General features: G+C 34.2%; 2 protein-coding genes across 5 annotated transcripts; both read left to right on the top strand.

Moving 5' to 3' along the window:
* The first annotated feature begins 9,197 nt into the window (after positions 1–9,197).
* LOC104107396 (U-box domain-containing protein 45) lies at positions 9,198–12,948 on the top strand. The gene is made up of 2 exons (XM_009616191.3): positions 9,198–9,987; positions 11,940–12,948. Exons 1-2 carry the CDS (start codon positions 9,530–9,532, stop codon positions 12,790–12,792), a joined length of 1,311 nt encoding a protein of 436 aa, XP_009614486.1. The 5' UTR covers positions 9,198–9,529; the 3' UTR covers positions 12,793–12,948.
* Positions 12,949–14,884: 1,936 nt separating this feature from the next.
* On the top strand, positions 14,885–18,980 carry LOC104107395 (uncharacterized). Of its 4 annotated transcripts, none has more exons than XM_070195496.1 (5): positions 14,885–15,062; positions 16,458–16,599; positions 16,979–17,600; positions 18,157–18,296; positions 18,551–18,980. In XM_070195496.1, the coding sequence occupies exons 2-5, from the start codon at positions 16,501–16,503 to the stop codon at positions 18,728–18,730; spliced, it is 1,041 nt and encodes a 346-aa protein (XP_070051597.1). In that variant the 5' UTR covers positions 14,885–15,062; positions 16,458–16,500; the 3' UTR covers positions 18,731–18,980. The 4 variants fall into 4 exon arrangements, with proteins under 4 accessions (XP_070051597.1, XP_009614483.1, XP_009614484.1 ...); XM_009616188.3 differs by having other exon boundaries at positions 14,904–15,016; positions 18,148–18,296; XM_009616189.3 differs by having other exon boundaries at positions 14,908–15,016.
* Positions 18,981–23,395: the final 4,415 nt, after the last annotated feature.

The raw sequence follows: 23,395 nt of genomic DNA, 5'->3' as shown, positions 1-23,395 counted from the left end.
ATAACCCATGACCCGCGACCCGGTTCGGTCAGGCTCGTTTTCTTTCCCGAATTATTTTAAATATATTTTCCCGCAATATTTCAAACAACCCTGTTCCAACAGCCATGACTGTTTCTGAAAGGTTGCAAACCTTTTCAGAAACAATGCCAGCAACTCTATAAATACAGTTTGAATCCCAGAATCTTTCCTTACGAAATTTTCTAAGCTTCTTCTTCTTCTTCTTCTACACAATAAATTCCAGTGTGTTTTACAGCCTTCGAGTAGCTCGCTGTTCACCGGCATTTTGGTACCAATACTCCGGTGAGTTAAATCGTTCTATCCTGGGAGGATATATTCCAGCACCTCGGGTACTGGAAATAATTTCTTTAAGATACACTGTGTATTCCGTGGGCTCGATTTATTCCTATACTATTTTTTGTTTTTCAGAATCTATTTCGTTAAACAAGTATTACAAACTTTTTATTTTATTTTTTCAGAAAGTTTAATTATTTATTACAGCAATACAGAATTATAACATTCTTAAGAAAATTAATTTTTTATATTCTGTATTTTGTTTGTGGAGATTAAAACCTGTGTGGTTTTCTATTCCTTCTGAATTTTACTATTCTGATTTGAAGATATAAAAACTTCATCATAGTATTGAAATTCGTAAAACAATTTGAAGAACATAAAAACTTCATCATTTTTCTGTGAAACAGTATATAAAAATTTCGGTTTTATTTATTATACATACTGTTTTTGTTAATAACAGTATTGTTTACTGTTCTGATTTTGCCATTAATTGAACTCTTCTGTTGTTTACAGTAAGAAATGGCAATTGATAACGGAAATTCTTCTGCGACTATTGCAGCAACGACGATAGCCTCATCAAGCCGGACTGTTGTTCCACCGACAGATAAACCGGGGAAATTTTCCGGAGCCAACTTCAAAGGATGGCAGCAAAGGGTGTTCTTCTGGCTTACCATACTTGGTATGCAGAAATTCTCTAGTGAAAAACCTCCAGTGCCTGCTGCGGACATGCCGGACAACGAAAAATTCATGATTGTTGAGGCGTGGAAGCAGGCAGATTTTCTTTGCAAAGGCTATATCTTAAGCGCTTTAGAGGATGACTTGTACAATGTGTACCGTGCGATGAATACTTCGAAAGAATTATGGGACGCACTTGAGAAGAAGTACAAGACTGAAGATGCATGCTTGAAGAAGTTTGTAGTTGCCAAGTTTCTAGACTATAAAATGATAGACAGTAAAACTATTGGAACCCAAGTTCAGGAGCTTCAACTTATTTTTCATGACCTTATTGTTGAAGGTATGGTCGTGAATGAAGCATTTCAAGTGGCTACAATGATTGAAAAATTGCCTCCTTCGTGGAGAGATTTCAAGAACTATCTTAAGTACAAGCGCAAAGAAATGAAGTTGGAAGATCTTGTGATTCGTCTCAAGATTGAGGAAGACAACAAAACAGCCGAGAAGAAGTCTCGTGGAAATTCAACGATCATGGGAGCTAATATCGTTGAGGAGACTGCTCCAAAAAGTAAGAAGAGAAAGAGGTCTTCTGGACAGACTAAGGAGCAAAACAAAAAGAAATTCAAGGGCAGCTGCTAATATTATGGAAAAATCGGTCACAAAGCCCCTGATTGTCGTCTCCCGAAAAAGTATAAGAAGAAGGGACAGGCCAATATAGTGGAGAAGAATGATGACATTGATGATCTATGTGCAATGCTTTCGGAATGCAACCTAGTTGGAAATCCGAAGGAGTGGTGGATTGACTCTGGAGCCACTCGACATGTTTGTGCTGTCAAGGAAGCATTTGCGACTTACTCTACTGCTGGTCCCGAAGAAGAGCTTTCCATGGAAAATACTGCAACACCCAAGATTGAAGGTTATGGGAAGATATTCCTGAAGATGACTTCCGGCAAGGTGTTAACGCTCAACAACGTTCTTCATGTTCCTGCTATTAGGAAGAATTTAGTTTCTACTTCTTTGCTTGTTAAGAATGTATTCAAATGTGTATTTGTTTCTGATAAAGTTGTTGTAAGCAAGAATGAAATGTATGTTGGAAAGGGCTACCTCATAGAGGGCCTCTTCAAACTAAATATAATGGTTGTTGACAGTATGAATAAAATTGCAGCTTCTTCTTATTTATTGGAGTCAAATGATTTATGGCATATTCGTTTAGGACATGTCAATTACAAAACCTTACGGAAGTTAATTAATTTAGAAGTGTTGCCTAAATTCGAGTGTAATAAATCAAAATGTCAAATATGTGTTGAGTCTAAGTTTGTAAAACATCCTTATAAGTCTATTGAAAGGAATTCAAATCCTTTAGACTTAATTTATACTGACATTTGTGATATGAAGTTGACACCATCTCGGGGTGAAAAAAAGTATTTTATTACTTTTATTAACGACTGCACTCGATATTGTTATGTTTATTTGCTTAATAGTAAGGATGAAACAATTGAAGCATTTAAGCAAATACAAGAATGAAGTGGAGAATCAACTGAATAAAAAGATCAAAATGATTAGAAGTGATAGGGGTGGAGAATATGAATTTCCATTTGCAGAAATATGTTCGGAATATGGAATTATCCATCAAACTACTTCACCTTACACACCTCAATCCAATAGAATTGCGGAAAGAAAAAATCGAACATTAAAGAAAATGATGAATTCTTTATTAATAAGTTCTGGATTACCGCAGAGTTTGTGGGGCGAAGCTATCCTTACAGCTAACCGAATACTCAACAGAGTACCCCACAGCAAAACGCAATCTATTCCATATGAAAAATGGAAAGGAAGAAAACCCAACTTGAAATATTTCAAAGTGTGGGAGTGTCTAGCAAAGGTACAAGTTCCTTTACCTAAAAGGGTTAAAATCAGACCAAAAACTATTGATTGCGTTTTCATTGGATATGCTACAAACAGTAAAGCATGCCGGTTTTTGGTTCATAAATCCGATAATCCCGAAATTCACATTAATACGGTAATGGAATCAGATAATGCTGAATTCTTTGAAAGTATCTATCCGTATAAAACTGAATGTGAGTCGTTAAGTGAAAGACCTAAACGACCTTGGGAAGAACCAAAGAAAAATACTCCAAGTATAGAAGATCCAAGGCGTAGCAAACGTCAAAGAACATCTACTTCCTTTGGACCAGATTTTGTGACATTCTTGCTTGAAAATGAGCCTCAAACTTTTAAAGCAGCTGTGTCATCTTCTGATTCAGCGTTTTGGAAAGAGGCAGTCAATAGTGAGATTCAATCAATTTTGGATAACCATATATGGGAATTGGTAGATCTTCCTCCGGGAAATAAGCCTTTAGATTCGAAATGGATCTTTAAATGGAAAGTGAAAGCTGATGGCACTATTGACAAATATAAGGCAAGACTTGTTGTCAAAGGTTATAGAAAAAAGGAAGGCCTTGATTGTTTTGACACTTACTCGCCAGTAACGAGGATAACATCTATTAGGGTGTTAGTGGCACTAGCGGCCGTGCATGGTCTTGAAATCCATCAAATGGATATTAAACAGCTTTCTTAAATGGAGAATTAGAGGAAGAGATTTACATGGAATAACATGAGGGTTTTGTGGTAACTGGTAAAGAAAAGAAAGTGTGCAAACTTGTTAAGTTGCTTTATGGACTTAAACAAGCACCCAAACAATGGCACGCCAAATTTGACCAAACAATGTTGGCAAGTAGGTTTAAAATCAATGAGTGCGACAAATGTATTTACATTAAAACCACTCCAGGTCATGAAGTCATTATTTATTTATATGTTGATGACATGTTGATAATGAGCAAAAAGATGGCAGATATAAATGCTACTAAGCGCATGTTGGCTAGCAAATTCGATATGAAAGACTTAGGAGTTGCTGATGTGATCTTAGGAATCAGAATTCACAAGACTCCACAAGGTCTAGCATTATCACAGTCTCACTAGATTGAAAATGTACTTGACAAGTTCAAGTATTTGGATTTCAAAATTGCCAAGACTTCAATTGACGTGAGTTATGCACTTCAAAAGAATGAAGGTGAAAGTGACTCACAATTGGATTATGCAAGAGTATTGGGAAGTTTGATGTATATCATGAATTGTACAGGACCAGATATAGCATGTGCTATTAGTAAACTGAGTCGGTTTACAAGTAATCATAATCACATACATTGGATGGCAATGAAACGAGTTTTGGGGTATCTCAAACATACCCAAAATTACGCTTTGCATTATAACAAATATACCTCCGTGATCGAGGGATATAGTGATGCAAATTGGATCACTGGATCATCTGAAGTTAAATCCACGAGTGGATATATTTTCACAATTGAGGGTGGAGCAGTGTCTTGGAAATCATCCAAACAAACGTGCATCGCCCGTTCTACAATGGAATCTGAATTCATAGCTTTAGATAAGGCCGGTGAAGAAGCTGAATGGCTCCGAAATTTCTTGGACGATATTCCATTTTGGCCCAAACCTTTGGCACTTATTTGTATACATTGTGATAGTCAAGTAGAAATAGGCAGGGCAGGGAACGTTATGTATAACGGAAAATCTCATCATATACGACGGAGACACAATACCGTTTGACAACTACTCTCTAGTGGTGTTATCACAATTGACTACATAAAGGCAAGAGATAACGTGTCGGATCCACTTACAAAAGGCCTATCTAGAGAGGCAGTTGAAAGATCATCAAAGGGAATGGGGTTAAAGTTTAGGACAAGTCATCATGACGGTAACTCTACCTAGCAGACTGGAGATCCCACGAGCTAAGTTCAAAGAGATCAAACAAAGTTATGAATGACGGTTCAACATTGTCAAATAACTCAACACATTCTCGTGATAAAGACAATGTTCAGAAATCGAGGTAAAGCATTAAGGTTTTTTGATGAGTCAACAAAACTTAAAGGTTTTTTAATGATTTGCTAAGTCTGGCAGGATATGACCAGATAGTGTGTCTATAGGATTACACGTTTAGAAATCACCTATGTGAGTGTGAAGTGTAAGCCGCTTCAAGGGGAATGAAAGTAAAGGTCCATTCTCTAAGCACTCATGAAACCAAGCAGTGTTCATGGCTGAAACGAACACAACCGTGAGAACCATAGATGGTTAAGGATTGATTGTGTGACTTATGTTGTCTAGGTATACAACAAAGCTGGACGGTTCAAAGATATCAAATCTACCGATTGACCGAGTATATCCGATATAAGTTCACTACGGAAAGTTCAAAGGGAAACCTACTTATCCAGATGCAATTAATTCTTATATGTAAAACACACACGCATCCGTGCATTCCTTTATTTTATAGCCATTCCCCATTTATGTGGGGGATTGTTGGAATTTTAAGCTTGTGTAGCTTAAAGAGGGTGAATGAGAAATGGAGAGAAAATAAAATATTTGAGTTTCCCTTGGCAAAGGGACATTGTTTCATATCGGAGGAAAAAAAGACTTTTGATGGGTATATATATAATTACCCTTCTTCTAGCTCTTAAAGAGTTAAGAAGAAGGCAAGCCTCGCGTCGTCGTTGTCGTCGCTCGGCTCTGCTTCGGCTTCGGCTTCGGATTCGGATTCGGATTTGGATTTGGATTTGGTCAAAGATCGATTGATTGATTAATCTTTTTGGACAAAATTTCTTTCAATTATTTAATTAATTAATTAAATAATTAACGAAAAATTCAATCCGGAATAACCCATGACCCGTGACCCGGTTCGGTCACGCCAGTTTTCTTTTCCGGATTATTTTAAATATATTTTTCCGCAATCTTTCAAACAACCCTGTTCCAACAGCCATGGCTGTTTCTGAAAGGTTGCAATCCTTTTCAGAAATAATGCCAGCAACTCTATAAATAGAGTTTGAATCCCAGAATCTCTCCTTACGATTTTTTCTGAGTTTCTTCTTCTTCTTCTTCTTCTTCTTCTTCTTCTGCACAATAAATTTCAGTGTGTTTTACAGCCTTCGAGTGGCTCGCTGTTCACCGGCGTTTTGGTACCAACACTCCGGTGAGTTAAATCGTTCTATCCTGGAAGGATATATTCCAGCACCTCGGGTACTTGAGGGGAATAATTTCCTTAAGGACACACTGTGTATTCAGAGGGCTCGATTTATTCTATACTGTTTTTTGTTTTTCAGAATCTATTTCGTTAAACAAGTATTACTAACTTTCTGTTTTATTTTTTCAGAAAGTTTAATTGTTTATTACAACAATACAGAATTATAACAATATAATACTCGTATTGTTCCTTCTTGTTTCCACGCAAAAACAAAGGAATAAAATAAAATGATTTATGTTCCATCTTTCCCGTCCCTTTGTTTCCCTATTCTCCAAGCAAGCTAAATAATTCCTTTCTTCTAAGAAGTAAGAACGCCATTCAAATGCAAAACCTAGTGCTTTAATATATCAAAACAATAAAAACTTATCATAATTTCTCAATGATTTCTTTCCTAACCTGCAATTAATGGCATGATTACCAAAATACCAAACCAAAACTTATAATGAAAGTAAGCATATTAGGTGGCCAGTAGAAGTACGGATAATTGAGTATATTCAGAGAAGTTTATTACATAACCCAACACATATATATCAATAAGCTTGAGTCAGCTCATCTACTTTGATTTTGAAGCTCGTTCTGATTTCTATATAAAGCTATAGTATCTATTTTATAAGTATAGTTATATGAGTACTTTATCCTTAAGTAGATCCTATATTCAATACCTTTATACTTTCAGCTGAAGATTTACTCTAGAATTAGTTAGCTTTTCGCAAATCCCTCCCCTCCCCCCCCCCCCCCCCGCGGGTGCCGGACAAGTTTCAATAATATACAAAAGAAAAATTATGTTTTTCTAGGATTTAATAAAAGTTTACCTTCAATGACTCTCCGACCCCCAAAATATTTATATATATAAAAAAAAGCATAAGGTAACCTAAGAACAACAAGAGACAAGATCGACAAAAATAAATCCAGACACTTTCGTTTCCTTTAAAGCATCCGCGCAAAAAAAACCTTTGTTAGTACATGTAATTAAAGTTATGCCGGAGAAAGGCACATAAATGTAAATCGAACTTTCTGACGTAATTCACAGTAAATGACGATTTACAACTCCTTATGATTCTAGAACTATCTAATTTCCAAATTCCTGAATATCTCCACATATATTTCTTTTAAAAACAATATTTCCCAAAATAAATAAACCTATATCATATTCTATTTTTCAGGTCAATATTATTTTAATTATAATAAATTTCTTTCAATTAATTATCAATAAATAATTTAAGTAACTTATGAAAGCTGGCATTAAGTTGGTTTTGACAGCGTAAAACTCGGGCTCATGCTTGATAAACTGAAACTAATGAGGGTACATTGGACTCACACGTGTGTTCCGGTTTACACTCTATTTTTGTCTAACTTTAAATCTATGATCTAATTAAACACAACATTGATTGTTACTTTAATGACATTAATAATGATGCAATAGCTGGATTGTAGTAAGCCCCTGTGACATCCAAGAATGATAGCAAGTGAACCCTGCGCACATGAGAAGATCAATATTGTTATAAATGCGTTCTTTTAATATTCCAACTTCTTCTCTATGCAAAATGAATATAATTTCCTTTCTTGACTTTGCACTAAGAAGATTAAATTTCATAATGCAACAGAAGATTAGTTGAGTACATTAGGTTTAGCAGTCTTAAATAAAAAACAAATCTGAAAAAATAATTAAACAAGTTTTTAGCCTTTTAAAATTAGAAAATTTTAAATTTTCAGAGAAATAAAGAATTCTATCATGATTTGGGATTGGTTGATAAATCTTTGATCACATCCAAGGGCCTCAAGAATTAGCCCTTTTTCCTTCTGTCTTTGAGGTCTTAAATTATTATTTTCACTGCTTGAAATTGCATATTCCTTTTATAAATTCTAGCATATATTCAACATCCCACATAGCAAAATAAGTAAAACAAATTTCATGTACGAAGCTATAATCGTGTCGCATTTTAAGGATAGCTTTGTTCGCGTGAAATTAATTATCTCGTGGCTTGTTAAATAATGTTACGGTTGGTCGGTTAAATAATGTTATAAAGTTGAACTATAATTGAATGTGTAATACTTAGGAAAAGTATTAACCCGATTTAGGGAAACATGGGGCATGGTGCACCCTGACTCATACGTCAAACAATTAATGACTTTCATCAAAATCAATGGATCTAAATGCAAAATCAATGAAGATCTAAAGGTAAAAGTCTATGATCTGTGAAACAACCCTCTGTGAGGTGTCTTAAAATAATAAAGGATTGCATTGACAAGATTCAACTGAATTAGCATGCAATTAATATCTGGCACTGGTGGTAATATAAGTGGTAAAAATTAAGACTTCCAAAATTTTAAAAGTACTGTTAGGCGCGCGTTGACATAAATTTACTTTTCCCTTTGTGCTGCTTGCAAATTTCTCAAAACCCATAAAGATTAGGCCCCTTTACTACTAATATTCTTGTCAAGCAGCCTTGATTTGACATTTGACTTGTTAACAAATCCTTTCTTCTATAAGGTGAAGTATCGTATGTGTGTCAGTCTAAATCAATTGGATCAAATAAAAATAGAAAATATATAGCAGTGCTCTCTTTTATATTTCACGGCAGACTACTTTTGTCGTAACAGACTTCATTGCCTAAATTTGTGTATATTCTGGTCATCCGTCACTAATTTGGTGCTCAATATCTTATTTTAGAGTAAAATAAAATCTTAAAAACCAGAGGCATGCATTTTCTTATTCCTTCTTGGGGTGAGTCTTTTAAGAACTGCATGTATACCCTTCAAGTTTTGATAATTCAAACAAGCAACCTAAACTATATATGAGATCGGTCTATATGTATATGAAACCCTATTAATAAATACAATTTTCTTAGTCAAGCTTATTGGGAAAATACGACTATTCATCACTATTTGTTTTAATTTGGACACTTGAAATACTTTATCTATTGTACAACGTTAACGTGACTTGCTTGGGAGCAGTTGGCTAAGCTAGTTAGGAGAATAGTAGTGAAACTTAATTAAAGTAACACACATGCCAAAACTTTGAAAGAGTGATTAATTTTGAAGACTTGAGGGGGTTTCCACAATTATAAGAAACCGCAAGGGTCAAAGTGGATATGTGCCTAACATGTTTTGTTCTATATAGTGTATGTAACAGCGAATCAGAGAAAACTTCAATTCTTCCTTCCTATGTAACTGACATATCGTGAATCTGCATGTGCTTTCTGCTATTCTTGTTTTGTTGCCCACAAAGTCTTCTTCTCTCTTTGTCTGCTTCTTTTCCAATTAATTCTTTCTTTCACCAAAAGTCAGAGATAAACACACTTAATTTAAAACCTTTGAGAATTTCAATTAAACCACCTCTACCCCTAGCCCTACCCCTATCCCTATCCCACCCGGCCACCCCCAACCACGGCCCCTACAAAACCGTTCTTCTTCTTCTTCTTCTTCTTCTTCTTCTTCTTATTATATCTCCTCTTCACGAGTAGTATATATCGAAACATGCCTAATACTTCAACAACTAGTACAACTAGTAATTGGTATTTGACCTGCATAAAGCTTAGGTTTTTCACAAAAGTCCGTCGGTTCCTTCAGCTAAAGGCAGCATCTAAAAAGCCATTGAAACCGTCTGATCAGCCAAGAGAAAATTCAGATACTTTGATTGTGATTGAAGAAGGTGAAAAGGGTATAATGGGAAAAGAGAGTGATATTAAAGATAATGGATGGATGGTTTTGCAAAAATCTGTGAAGAAACTTCACTTTGGCAGTTCGGAAGAAAAAGAGGTGGCTGCCAAAGAGATAAAGAAGTTGGCTAAAGAAGACTTAAAGAGGAGGAAACTGATGGCGGAGCTGGGCGTGATTCCGCCGCTTGTGGCCATGATTGGTGGTTCTGAGGTGGTGGTGCGGCGGCAGAGATTGGCGGTTCAAGCATTAGTTGAGCTTTCCAGTGGTTCTTTCACGTAAGTTCATTTACTTATTTTATGAATCATGAATAATAATATTAACTCTTTTATTGTTAATTGATTTTTTTATCAACTATCCTAGCTTTCTTAAGTGCCAAGTTTGATATGCTCCACTAATATATATGTATATAAATTCGTAAAAAACGATAAGAACAAGAATCGTGAATTTATAACAGCTTGTAATTTTATTTTAATGTGAGATATTTTTTCATCACATAGAATGAGCAATTTCAGAAGGTGCAAATCAAATTTCATCCCATATTCATGGATTGGGAAACTGATTTTACAAGTTAAATAGCATTATCCATTTCGGAACAGCAAATGGCATATTTTTCTGTTTCATGATTTCTTTCGGAACATCTTTTATTACCAAAATAGAACGGTGAATTTTTATTTTTATCTAAATGTATAGTATGAAAACTGAAGTGATAATCCTGATATGAAGGTTCGAATCTAATAAAGGTAATAGATGAATTATATTTGGTAATCTAGTCAAGATGCAGGTAAAAATACTTGAACATTACATTGACTAACTTGTAGAATATAATATGATTTCTTACTTGAGCTGAAATTTTGGGTTGAGATTTTGATAGTACACTACGAGGGGTTCCGTAGTACAAACTTCATCCCACTAAGCTAGTTGGATCATAGTGCGGTGGTATGACGTGGCAATTGATTATTGGATGTGTAACTAACTACATACAGGGAATTGGGAAATGTACCCAGACGTGGAGCCCACTGACCACTTTCAGTGGCCAATATTTGACTTTAACACACTGTACGGCACGTGAGATTGATTTAGAGAATAATACCGTTTCTTGGCTCTATAATAGACAGCCATAAAAATAAAATATCCCTAGTGACTTTTTATCCAAAAAAATTTCAAATATGTTCCAATTACATCTTCTAATGTTCAGAATTTTTACAGTTTAACAAAGTAATGTACAATTGGAAAGTTTGAGCTTTAAACGATTTAAACATCAACCATTTTCTCATTTTTCTTTTTGGAAAAACGATTGCTGAGATTTTCTTCCTAAAACATGCATGACTTTTGTTGTTGCTTATTTTTAACCATACATATGATACTTCGAAAATTGGTGTGAATCTTTTCTTTCATTCGAATGCATTAAAAAGGTAACCCTGTATGACTAGGAAAGCAACTAGCAAATGGATTTTATCACTTGACTTTCTAGCCATAGCATTTTGACAGCCTTAGAATGGCAAGGATAGCTAGGTTAGTTGAGTCAACTTGACTTTCTACCCATAACATTTTGACTATGTGGTATGACCACATTCTTTTGGTAATTATGAAGAGATTTGAACTGATTATATAAATATCTCTTCAAGGACAAAACAACATATAAGTTTCACCCAATCTTATCTCTTTACTTTTATTAATTTCATGACAAAAGTTTTCTCGTATGAGAGTAAAAAGATGATCTAGAAATTATATTGTTCATTAATATATTTGCCATAAAATTAAATGCGTTCACTGTCTAGTATAACTAAGGTGGAACAAAGAGCGGGTTGTTATTTTTATATGCAGGTTGTTCTTACTTGTCTTTATTAATATTCGTCGTCGAAGTAATCAAAGTGGAGTGGTTCACGTAATAATTATATTAAGAAATATGAAAAAATCGACTTTGTTGACCTTCAGTTCTTGCACTGATCTGCTTAGCAGAATCCTATTGACTTCTTTCACTCTCAATAATGTTTATAATTTCTCTGGTTATTTATTTGGGGACCCCTACATGATTGGGCGACCCCCGCAACTTCCTACCCATTTTTCTATATAGTAATTATTAAGTTGTTGACCAATAAATATATAACTAATGGAAGTCATAAAATTGGGTCCCTAATGCTTGGTTATTCCATTATTCTTTTTGGCCATATTAATGGAGTAATTCATTTGTTTAACATAGTTATTTTTTCTTGGTTCCCATTTTCAGGAACAAGGCTCTGATGGTAGAAGCAGGAATCTTATCAAGATTACCCCCAAAACCAGACAATTTAGATGGAAACACAAGGCAAGAATTTGCAGAATTGATCTTGTCTATATCATCCCTAGCCAACACTCAATTCAATATGGATTCCTCAAGAATTATTCCATTTGTAGTCAGCATTCTTGATTCATCAAACTCAAGCGTTGAAACTAAAAGTACATGTCTAGGGACATTGTACAATCTGTCCTCAGTTCTGGAAAATGCTGCCATTTTGGCAAATAATGGAACAGTGACTACTCTCTTGAGATTGTCTTCATTGAAGGAAGTATCAGAGAAAGCATTAGCCACATTGGGAAATCTAGTGGTTACCTTAATGGGGAAGAAGGCAATGGAAGAAAATCCTATGGTGCCCGAGAGCTTAATCGAAATAATGACATGGGAAGAGAAGCCAAAATGTCAAGAATTATCGGTATACATTTTGATGATATTGGCTCACCAAAGTTCAATTCAAAGGGAGAAAATGGCTAAGTCTGGTATAGTTCCAGTACTTCTTGAAGTGGCATTGTTGGGTAGTTCTTTGGCTCAAAAAAGAGCATTGAAATTATTACAATGGTTTAAGGATGAAAGGCAGAGCAAAATGGGACCTCACTCAGGGCCACAAGTAGGAAGAATGGCAATTGATTCACCACCAGTGAGTCCAAGAGCTGTTGATGAAAGCAAGAAACTGATGAAGAAAATTGTGAAACAAAGCCTTCATAAAAATATGGAAACAATTACTAGTAGAGCTAATGGTGCTAGTGATTGTTCAAGGCTTAAGTCCCTAGTTGTTAGCTCAAGTTCTAAGAGTTTGCCTTACTAAGATTGATCTTTTAATTAACAGCATTTTATAAAACCTCATCTTGCACTACTTGTGCAATCTTCTGCATGAATTTTTTGTATCATATGAAAATATTTGTCCTTCAAAAAAAAACGAGTGATAGAAACCAAATAAAAACAGTCTAATGATTCGTTCCAATGTTAAGAAGTACACTTTATTCCTTCAGCTCAAGACAAAACATGCTTTTGTGGTTAATTACTTTTTTTTTCCCTTCCCCTTTAATTTGTTCCTATCTCCCGTGTCATGTGACATTTGGGCTTTCCAAAGATAGAAATTGATTAGATTACAATTGGTAACTCGGGGAAGGAGATATTACACATTTGTAAGTTTGAAGTGGCTTACCTAATTATTCTAATTCTTTTATAGTCGATAGGTGTGTAGTTAAAATTTGAAAATAGGTTTAGTGGTTTTGGGCAAGTTCTAGAAGCTGTAAAAATTTTGATTCAATAAGCATGAATTATTGTACAATTTAATTTTGTTTATTATTAAGCTACAAGTTATTCTTTTTCTCTTTACATTTTTAGTGCAAATTTACACCGCTATTACATTTCATTGAGTGAATATTCAGCGCCTATATCCTTTTACTCCAAAAAGTTAAAAAAAATTAGAAGTTGACCAAATATTTTATGGGTTTTATGCATGTTTTAGGTAAAAGGTAATTAAGCGTGCAACGGACGCAAAAAAATATTTGTGGTGTTCATTCTTCATAATCATCTATTCTGTCAAACAACCAAAGGTCATATAAATATTTTGAATTCTATATTCTTTTTTACATTTATTCTCTGACTCTCATTTCAAATTAAAATATAATGAATGTTAGTAAATATATTTAAGATATTCTATTTGTGTGTGACTTTGCACTATTAATTTCAGAGGCGGATCCTGGATTCGAAGGTTGCGAGTGCCACTATGTTATGTATACAGTATACATGTCAGTAGCTACAAAGACAGATTAGGAATAATGGGTCGGTTCGCTTAGTTTTTGGTTAATTTGAATAGGTCTTTCATTCACAAAGCAAATAAGTTATTTTAGTTCAAATTTTTAACGCTTAATTTAAACACATTCTAAATAAAAATACAAAAGAAAAATAACATTTCATGAAAAAGCACCCCCAATATAAATATTTGCTTAAAGAGTAGCTTAACAATACTATATATTCTTTGTTTGACTAGATTTATTTACTTGTATTGTTCTTTGTTTATTTTTCTATCTTAATTGTTGAGTTATATGACAATTATTTTCAAAGAAAAACCTTCAACATTCAACCTATGATATTTGACTCAAAACGACTATCAATCAAGCCATTTAATTTTTTTCAAAACCCAATAGAAGATATTGCTCAAATTATATTCTAATATATAAATTAATATCGTTTCATTAAAAAAAAAAATTATATGCTAATTAAAATCAATTCAAATTACCTATAGAAAATAATTGTTCATAAAGTAAGATATAATGATAGAAACAAAATGAGGACTGAAAGTTAAAAAAAATGAAGAAGAGAGACTTAGCAAGTAATAAAAGGAAGATAAGGAGGGAAAGAACCGAAAAAGAAGGAAAAGAGGTGAGGCCCCTGCTCCAAATAGGGAATCGAACTTGCATTCATGAGGCCAAAGAAAGCCTTCAAAGGGAAGGCTGAACCAATGACATCCGCTTCCACTTTGCGACTTCTGGGTGTCACTCTATTCATATATACGTTTCTTCACAGAGATATTATGTACGTAGTAGGAATTTTAGCGAAGCGAACGGATGCCGTGGTACCCTACCTCATAAGGTAGATCCTCCCCTGATTAATTTCATTGAGCCTAACCAAATCTCAAAATTAATACTCCTACAAAAGAAAATAATTTGTTTCCAAAAGATATTTGAAAACTCAAAACCCTTACGAATTTTCAGTTTCAAAAGAAGAAATAGTAGCCTCTTTTTGTTTTTTTGTTTTTAAAGTTAACACTATTTGTGAGTAAAAATTGAAATGGTAGGACCCATAGACGGTGGGCCCTGTCACCTCGTACTTTTCGTACACAAACTAGGAGCATGGAAACATAATAGTCCTGCACCTACTAGATTTCTACTGCATGACTTCCTACTCCTATTAGGCTACTGAACTACTTCCTCTTCTTTTCTCTCCCAATTTGCTTCAGTTTCTTACTTCCTTTCTTCTCTCATTATGTATCCACCCTTTTATGTGAACCTTTTGTCCTTAAGGTGATTTGGGTTTTCTCTATAAACTTTTGCATCCTGTCTCCAACTTGTAAGTTATGAACGTTAATTCAAGAATGATGATCAATTTGTTTTTGTTGTTAATCATCTGCCCTTTAACTGAATGTTGATACTTTTATCATTGTTTTATGAGAATTATTATGACTCTTAAGTATTTGTAGACTGTTTCGTTCTTGCTAAATTGATTGCTAATTTGGGAAAGTCAGAAACAATTTGTTTGGTTTTGATGTATTGGGTTAAAATAGAATTTTTTTGGGCTTTCATTAGTTGCATGAAGTGAAAAAAGAAAACTTGGTAAGAGCCTAAGATGTGTTTTGTTTCTTTCCACTAATTCGTGATCAACATTGAGAATCCTGTTGTTCCAGTTTTATCTGTACTTGGTGTTTTGTTTTGGGAGTTTAAGTTCTTCTGTGTTTATTGAATTGGGTTAAAGTTCCATTGGCCTTTTGCAAGCTTTAATCATACTTCGGAATGTTACATAAGATTTTTAGGTATTTTGCTCGAAACTTGTTGTTCTGTGGGGACTAATTCAATCTTCATAGTGTAATTCTGTTTATTAGGGTTCCCAGGGATGTTTTGATTAGTCTCAATGCACATGTTTTTCAAGAAATTGATATGTGTTCTTTTAATCAAATGCTTTCCATATGTGATTGTAGATTATTACACTAGTTTATGGAAAATCTAACTTTGATGCCACACATTGCCTTGTGGTAACAAAAACAGTGATCACATTAATTAAAAAATAAACTTTTATGTATAAGAAAGTGCATTCAACAAAGAGTAAATACCAACAAAAAGAAAAAGGCTCAAAAGCAGAAAAACATTCAAGGGAGTCTGGATAAATGGAGAAGAAGACTCACGTCATACTGAATTAGACTCACGTCCTGCTATATATCTAAGGAGTGAACGTTTGAAGAAGGAAAAAACATTCTTTTTTGTTGGATCACTTATGATATTTGTTGGACATTTGTCAAACACAGTACACATAAATTCACCTTAATAATGGTGTCAGCTGTTTAAAATTATACTCTGTATCCTTTGTTTGCATTCGCTTATCTTGAATTTATTTTCCAATATCAGATGATTCTCATCTTTCAGTTCTTCTTTTGTTTTGAGGAACTAAGAGATGCATCCTTTTTGTCAAATGCAACTACGTGTTAGTGACAGAAAATTGAAACTGAAATGTAATCCAACACCACATTGCTAACTTTCTGTTTCTCTATTAACTGGTTTGTGCCTTGGGGAGTGGAAACACACCAAGCACTTTATTCATCCACATATGCACTTCTAATTCATATGAAAATTGCTTAGCATGTTCTCAATGTGGTTCAATTATACAAAGAGTTGTCTTATTTTGCATCCGTTATATCACAATTATTCATGCTTGTTGTTGAAGATTAGAGTTCTTTTTGGCATCTTTGAGCAGGAATTGTGTTCGTGTACCAGCTATTCTAAGAGTTAAACTATTTATGTTCGTAATGGACTTCACAAGTAAAGGCATAGCCTGGATTGAAAAGGTTGGGGCTAAGTTGGAAAATCTGTGTTCTGAAGTTGACGCCAGATCTCAGGTATCATTAGTCGGCTTACGATATATCTCAAGTGCCATCTGTTAATTGTTTTAGCTTTCCTTCTTGTTTGTTTTTATTTTTTTTCCTTTGCTTGTTATCAAATTTGAATCCCAGAGCGCTTCATGTTGTAGGACATTACAATTGGTGCTCTCGTGAACGTATATGCACAAATATATTTCATACAAATTATCAGCTCTTTGGTTTTCTTATAGGTCTTCTCTTCCTGTGATAATAACATATACATGGAATAGGGTAGACTGCAGCTGTCATTAATTGATGTTATCATGTTTCTGAGTTCTGGAAAGTGAAATTAGATTTTCTGCCTGCTTTTGATGTTCCTTGATATGCTTTAATTAGTTGATTAATTGTGTGTTGGCAGGAACAACTAGATTATGTCGAAAGCCAATTGCAGATAGCTGGTGCAAATCTGAAACAATTTTGTTCAGAGTTTATTCAAGAAATATTCCCTGCATCTTTGTCAGAAGCCAAGGAAGACGAGACCAGTAATTTATCTTTAGAAAAAAATATAAAGAAACAGCTTCTAGCTTCTGAGCTGTCAAACATCATCGTGGAAGAGGATAATAAGAAGGAACTTTCCCATTCAAACTCGTCCTCCATCGTGTTCCCTGCGGAAACTGCTGAAGGAGTGCATATTGATTCTTCACTTCAGCCACAAGCAGATATGGTGATGAAGATGTCTGTTGAGGATACTTCCGAAAAGGCTTTTACTGAGGGAACTCTAAACATGACATCACTACCTTACGAGGGTGTTAACGGAGTTGAAGGTTCTGCCAAATCTTCGACAATTGCATCAGTCGAATGCCAAAAATCTGACCCTTCTATGCAAGTGGGGAAAACCATAGATGTCACGGATCTTGAAGCTAACATTTCAAATGTCCCATCTTTAACTTGTTCACTTTACTCTACTGAATCACAAGAGTCTGCTTTTCCCGATTTTGACGAAATAAACTCTTGTGCAGCACTTCCAGCTATATCAAGTGGTATGCTTTTTTTTGTCTTAGCTCTGCTATTCGATTGACTCATTTGGAGTCAATGAAAGAGTCAGCATTCAAGTTGTCTCCAGTGCATCCAGTTGAACTTCCTCTTGCTTTTTGCTTTCGACTTCTTTTTGTTGTTTGTGTTGAATATTGATTTTTCATTTGAGCCAATAACCTAGTTTAAGGAGGAAAGGTAGGAGGTAAAAGGGGATCTATTTAACAGGGCTTTAAGCAGACAACTTAACAGTTAACACTGGCCTAGAGTAGAAGACTTTCTTCATATTTTGAAAGAATTCCCCCACCTAAAACTTCTTTTAAGGCAGTCCTCGTTGATGTTTGTCTCTCCTCTTAGACCTAGCTGCAATCCCTGCTAATTTTTTGACTCTCCTCTTTATTGTTGCATGTGTTTTACTTGAGTACTTTTTTCATTGAGCTTAATCTGTCTAATAATTAGCATTCCTGGTTTCACATGCCTAAAATGAATTTGTAAGATTGAGAAAATTATTGATATTTTGTTATTTCCCTTATGGTTTATTTTTCTAATGGATAGACAATGCAGGAGAGTCTGTGGATCATCATGTAAACGAACCAAGCGTCGACTCAGGTCCTGAAGTGGAGTTTGATGGAAACTGTGTTCTGGTGTATAAGTATGATTTGTCTTCGTGCTCAGAATTCTATGGAGCTCATATCTCTCACAAGGTCTTGCCTCCTTCTTTCCTCCGAGTTTATCTTTTTGCCTGAAATTCCACTTTTCATTTTCCACTAATCTGTTTGGGTTTCTTCCTGTCACTTTCTTTTTGTCTTATTTGTTTGTATGCATAGCCATTTATTCATTTTTCTGGTTGGAGATCAAGGTTGAGGATGTAATTGGGGCTCATTGAATATGAAACATTGGATGTATAGTGGCTTTCTTTTGATTTTTTTTTTGAGTCTGACATATGTTTTGCTTTCAGAAAAACATGACAAAGCTAGAGGTAAAGCCTGGAAATCAGAGAAACAAGGACACAGCCATTTATGAGGATCTCAGTGTAGAATCAGAGCAATCAAATGCAGAGAGCAAGCCAAAATCTTCTCCAAATGAGAAGCTTGAATTGTCAGAAGTCTTTTGTGACTCAGATTGGGAGATAATCTAGACATTCTAGCTCCAAATAATACTCCAGTAATGGTATGGACAATCATCTAGATAAATAAGCTTCAAATGTAACTCCAGCAACTGTTTACAGAGATTTAGTAAATAAGCTCCGAACGAAACTCTGGTAACTCTTAACATTCCTTAGGCAAACAAGGTTAATCTATTTTTTTTTCAGATTTCTCATTGACTATAGTTTGAGATGGATGTTTTTATTTATTTATTGATGAGTATAGTAATTTTGGCCTCAGTTATTATATCTGTTAGTTATGGTAAATTGAGTCCTTGTGATCAGGAATTGAAAATACTCATCATATAATAACGGCAGAATACCTAACCCCCCCCCCCCCCCCAAACTTGGCACGGATTATTTGTTATAGCCCTAAACTATTCGTGGTCTTAATTACCTCCTCAACTTGGCCTTTTGAGAGCCATTACCCCCTTGGACGCTGATGTAGCAAAGAGCGCGTGCGTGAAGAAAAATCAGCTTCCAAATAGGTTATTTTTTAACTTTTAATTGTCATATATAATGATTTATTTGTTACAACTATGTATTTCTTCTTGCTTCATCTTAACATACACTGTGGACTTTACTCTAACTTTTATTATTTTTAATTTCTTCTAAGATATAATGTCTATTTGTTCCAACTGCATATTTCTTTTTTTGTTTTGGCCGAATTTGTAAAACGTTTGGTAGGAACTCCATCATTTTAAACAAATAAATTTTTTTATAGCAAAAATAATGGAGTACCAGTTGTATATATTTCTTGTTTTTTTTTAAATATATAATGTCTATTTATTTTAATTGTGTATTTTTATTTTCGAGTCAAACCAATAAAAACAAAATTGGCCATAGCTCCATTATTTTTTACCAAATAAAAAAAGTATAGCCAAAAAAATAAACTTGCAATTGTACGCTCCTTTTGTTTCTTCTTTTGATGCAATGACTATTTATTTCAATGGTGTATTTTTACCTTTTCAGGTAAAATCTGTAAAAAAAAAAAAAAAAAAAAAATGATTTTTAGAGTACCATAATTTAGAGCTATATAAAAAATTATAGCCAAAATAATAAATTTCAAACTATGTATTTTTTATAACTTTTTAGATGTCTTGACTATTTATTTTAATTGTATAAATCTTTATTTTCATGTCAAATACAAAAAAGAATAACTAAAACATTATTATTTTTAGCCAAATAAAAAATATTAGCTCAAATAATGTTGTTGTAGCCAAGTTTTATTATAAATTTTATTCGAAAAAAATTTATCTAAAAAAGAAACATACTTAAAAAGGTAAAAATATATTTTATTTTTCAAAAGAATGCCACATAGACAGAAAAATCCACGTGGCGGACGAGTCCATGCTACTTTCCTGGGATGAGATCGTCCAAGGGGATAACATCTATCTAATAACTAAGTATATGGGGTAATTAAGACCATAGATAATTCAAGAATGTAACTAATAATGCGTATCAAATTTAGGGGGGTTTTAAAGTATTTTTCCTATAATAACTCATGTTACTATGCGCATGAAGTTTGAACTTCTGAATAGAACTAGTTCTGTTGAGTTGGCCACATCATTTTCCTATGGTTCCTTTTGGGTTTTCCAAAAGACTGCTAAGTTAAAATGTTAGGATATCTTCATATTTTTACGTGAAAAATGTTACTTGATCAATAAATTATAGAATCCAGTGAATTTAATGTTGTACCAGATTACTTCATTGCTAGACTGTTTTGATAACTATACTAGCAGAAGAAAGAGTTAAATTCAAACGTGTCACTAAGGTTAAGTATTTGGAAAAAAAATACTTTTAGTGTTTCCGCGAGCATTCTAATTGAAAAAAGAACTGAAAAGAACGAACTAAAATCATGAATTATTGGAAGAATAAGATTTAATGGAATCTTGCAATATAAATTCAAGTTTATTTTGTGAACTTATTTTACCTTTTTGACTTTATGAGAGTTTATCTCAGAAAAGGGTAAACAAATTACATCTTAGTCAAATATCTCAGGCCAATATTTTGGCTAATGGAATTCATTTCACATAAGCATAATCATCTTTGTAAAGTGTAGACTTTGTTGGCAATATTTTTGGTTGTTGGCAATATTCTTTGGGACCCAAAAATATTGCATTGTGTGGTGGACATCATTTGCACAAGTTGTATCTCATTCTTTTACACCTAAGATGCCAAGACTTTTTTGCCTATAAAAGAGAATGCCATTAGTTCATTTTAAACACACCAACAAGACATGGGTCTTCATTTCTTGTTTCTTCCTTTCCTCCTTTATTAAAAGTGTTTTGTATGAGAGTTAGTATTGGGAAGCACTTGTGTGAACCCTTTCTTTGGAGTGATCTTGTGAGGTTATTCTCTTAGAGTATTTGGGATTAATTAGAGTGTTTACTCTAATTTTGTACTCTCTTTTGTACTCTTATTGTTATAGTAAAATTGCTCCTCTCCGCTTGTGGACGTAGGTCACTTTGACCGAACCACGTTAAATTGGTGTCTTATTTATATACTTTAATTGCAGTTATTATCAACTTGCATTATATTTGTTATTGTCATTATAACATTATTTGGCTAAATTTCGCACTACCCGAGTTCACGATCCTAACAAATTGGTATCAGAGCCGGATCTAACCGGGTTAGTTTCAATAGCCAAAATGACTCTAACAAAGACCTATGTTGAGAAATTTGACCGAAGTGCAAACTTCGGAATGTGCCAATTAAAGATGGAAGTTATCTTAATTCAGGATGTCTTAGACTTGGCGTTGTAAGAAAAGGAGAAGAAGCCGGATAAAATGACGGATAAAAAGTTTGTCGTCATAAACAAAAGGGCAAAAGCATGTATCATTTTAAATCTCTCAAATGAGGTTTTACGTGAAGTTTCTGTAGAAACCACAACCAAAGGCATGTGGGAAAAATTGAAAACCTTATATATGAAGAGGACGATGGAAAATAGACTTTACCTGAAGCAGAAGCTTTATACAATTAGTATGAGTGAAGGTACCTCTATTCTCTCTCATCTTGACACCTTTGATTCCATTCTTATGGATTTGAGTAATATAGATGCTGAAATTAAAGATGAGGATCAAGCCGTGTTAACGCTTTGTTCTCTACCCCCATCTTTTAAGCATATAAGAGATACTATGCTTTATGCAAAGAATAATATCTCTTATAAGGATATTAAATCTATCTTAAAATTAAAAGAACAGATAGATATTGATATTACTAGGGAAGCTAGTGGAACTCAAGCGGAAGTTGGCTTGTTTGTTAGGGGAAAATCCGACTCCATATCCAGATACAATAATTTAGAGTGTCGCTATTGTCATAAGAAAGGTCGCATTATCTCTGAATGCTATAAACTGAAAAATAAAGAAAATCATAAAGAAAGAAAAAATGAATACAAAAATACTGACACCGCTGAAGCAAGTGTAGCAACTGATCAGATTGAGGGAACTATATTTTTAGCAACTGAAACTAGTTTCAGATTAGACAATAAGTGGATTTTAGATTCTGGTTGTTCATATCATATGTGTCCTAACAGGGACTTGTTTTCTACATATGATTTAGTTGCAGGTGGAGTTGTCCAACTGGGTAACAATGTTACTTGTAACGTTATTAAAAAAAATATAATTCGGATCAGAATGCACGATGGTGTGGTGAGAACTCTCACCGATGTTAGATATGTTCCTGAGTTGAAGAAAAATCTCATCTTTTTGGGCCCTTTAGAATCCCTTGGGTGCAAATTCACTGGTGAAGATGGAGTTCTAAAAAGTTTTCGAGGTGCTCTTGTGATCATGAAAGCACACAGATCTGATTCGTTGTATACTCTTTTGGACTCCAATGTTATAAGCCCTACTACAGTTTCGGTATCAGACAACTTGTCTGATTTTGATGGCATTAAATTTTAACATATGCCCATTAGGGATTTTGCGGAGAAGGTGGAACAAACTTACTATATCAGCCAAAATTAGGTCAAGGTGGAGATTTATAATTATGGCTAATATTTTGGCTAATGGAGTCCATCTCACATAAGCATAAGCATATTTGTAAGGTGTAGACTTTGTTGGTAATATTCTTTGGGACCTAAAAATATTGCATTGTGTGGTGGTCATCATTTGCACAAGTTGTATCTCTTCTTTTACACCTAAGAGGCCAAGACTTTTTTGCCTATAAAAGGGAAGGCCATTAGTTCATTTTAAACACAACAACAAGACATGAGTCTTCATTTCTTGTTTCTTCCTTTCCTCCTTTATTAAAAGTGTTTTGTATGAGAGTTAGTGTTGGGAAGCACTTGTGTGAACCCTTTCTTTGGAGTGATCTTGTGAGGTTATTCTCTTAGGGTATTTGGGATTAATTAGAGTGTTTACTCTAATTTTGTACTCTCTTTTGTACTCTTATTGTTATAGTGAAATTGCTCCTCTCCGCTCGTGGACGTAGATCGCTTTGACCGAACCACGTTAAATTAGTGTCTTATTTATATACTTTAATTTCCATTATTATCAACTTGCATCGTATTTGTTATTGTCATTATAACATTGTTTGGCTAAATTCCTGCACTACTCAAGTTCCTGATCCTAACAAATTGGTATCAGAGCCGGATCTAACTGGGTTAGTTTCAATAGCCAAAATGACTCTAACAAAGACTTATGTTGAGAAATTTGACCG

Source organism: Nicotiana tomentosiformis, chromosome 2 (genome assembly GCF_000390325.3).
Source record: "Nicotiana tomentosiformis chromosome 2, ASM39032v3, whole genome shotgun sequence".
Classification (NCBI taxonomy): domain Eukaryota; kingdom Viridiplantae; phylum Streptophyta; class Magnoliopsida; order Solanales; family Solanaceae; genus Nicotiana; species Nicotiana tomentosiformis.
This window is presented reverse-complemented; position numbering and strand designations above follow the sequence as displayed.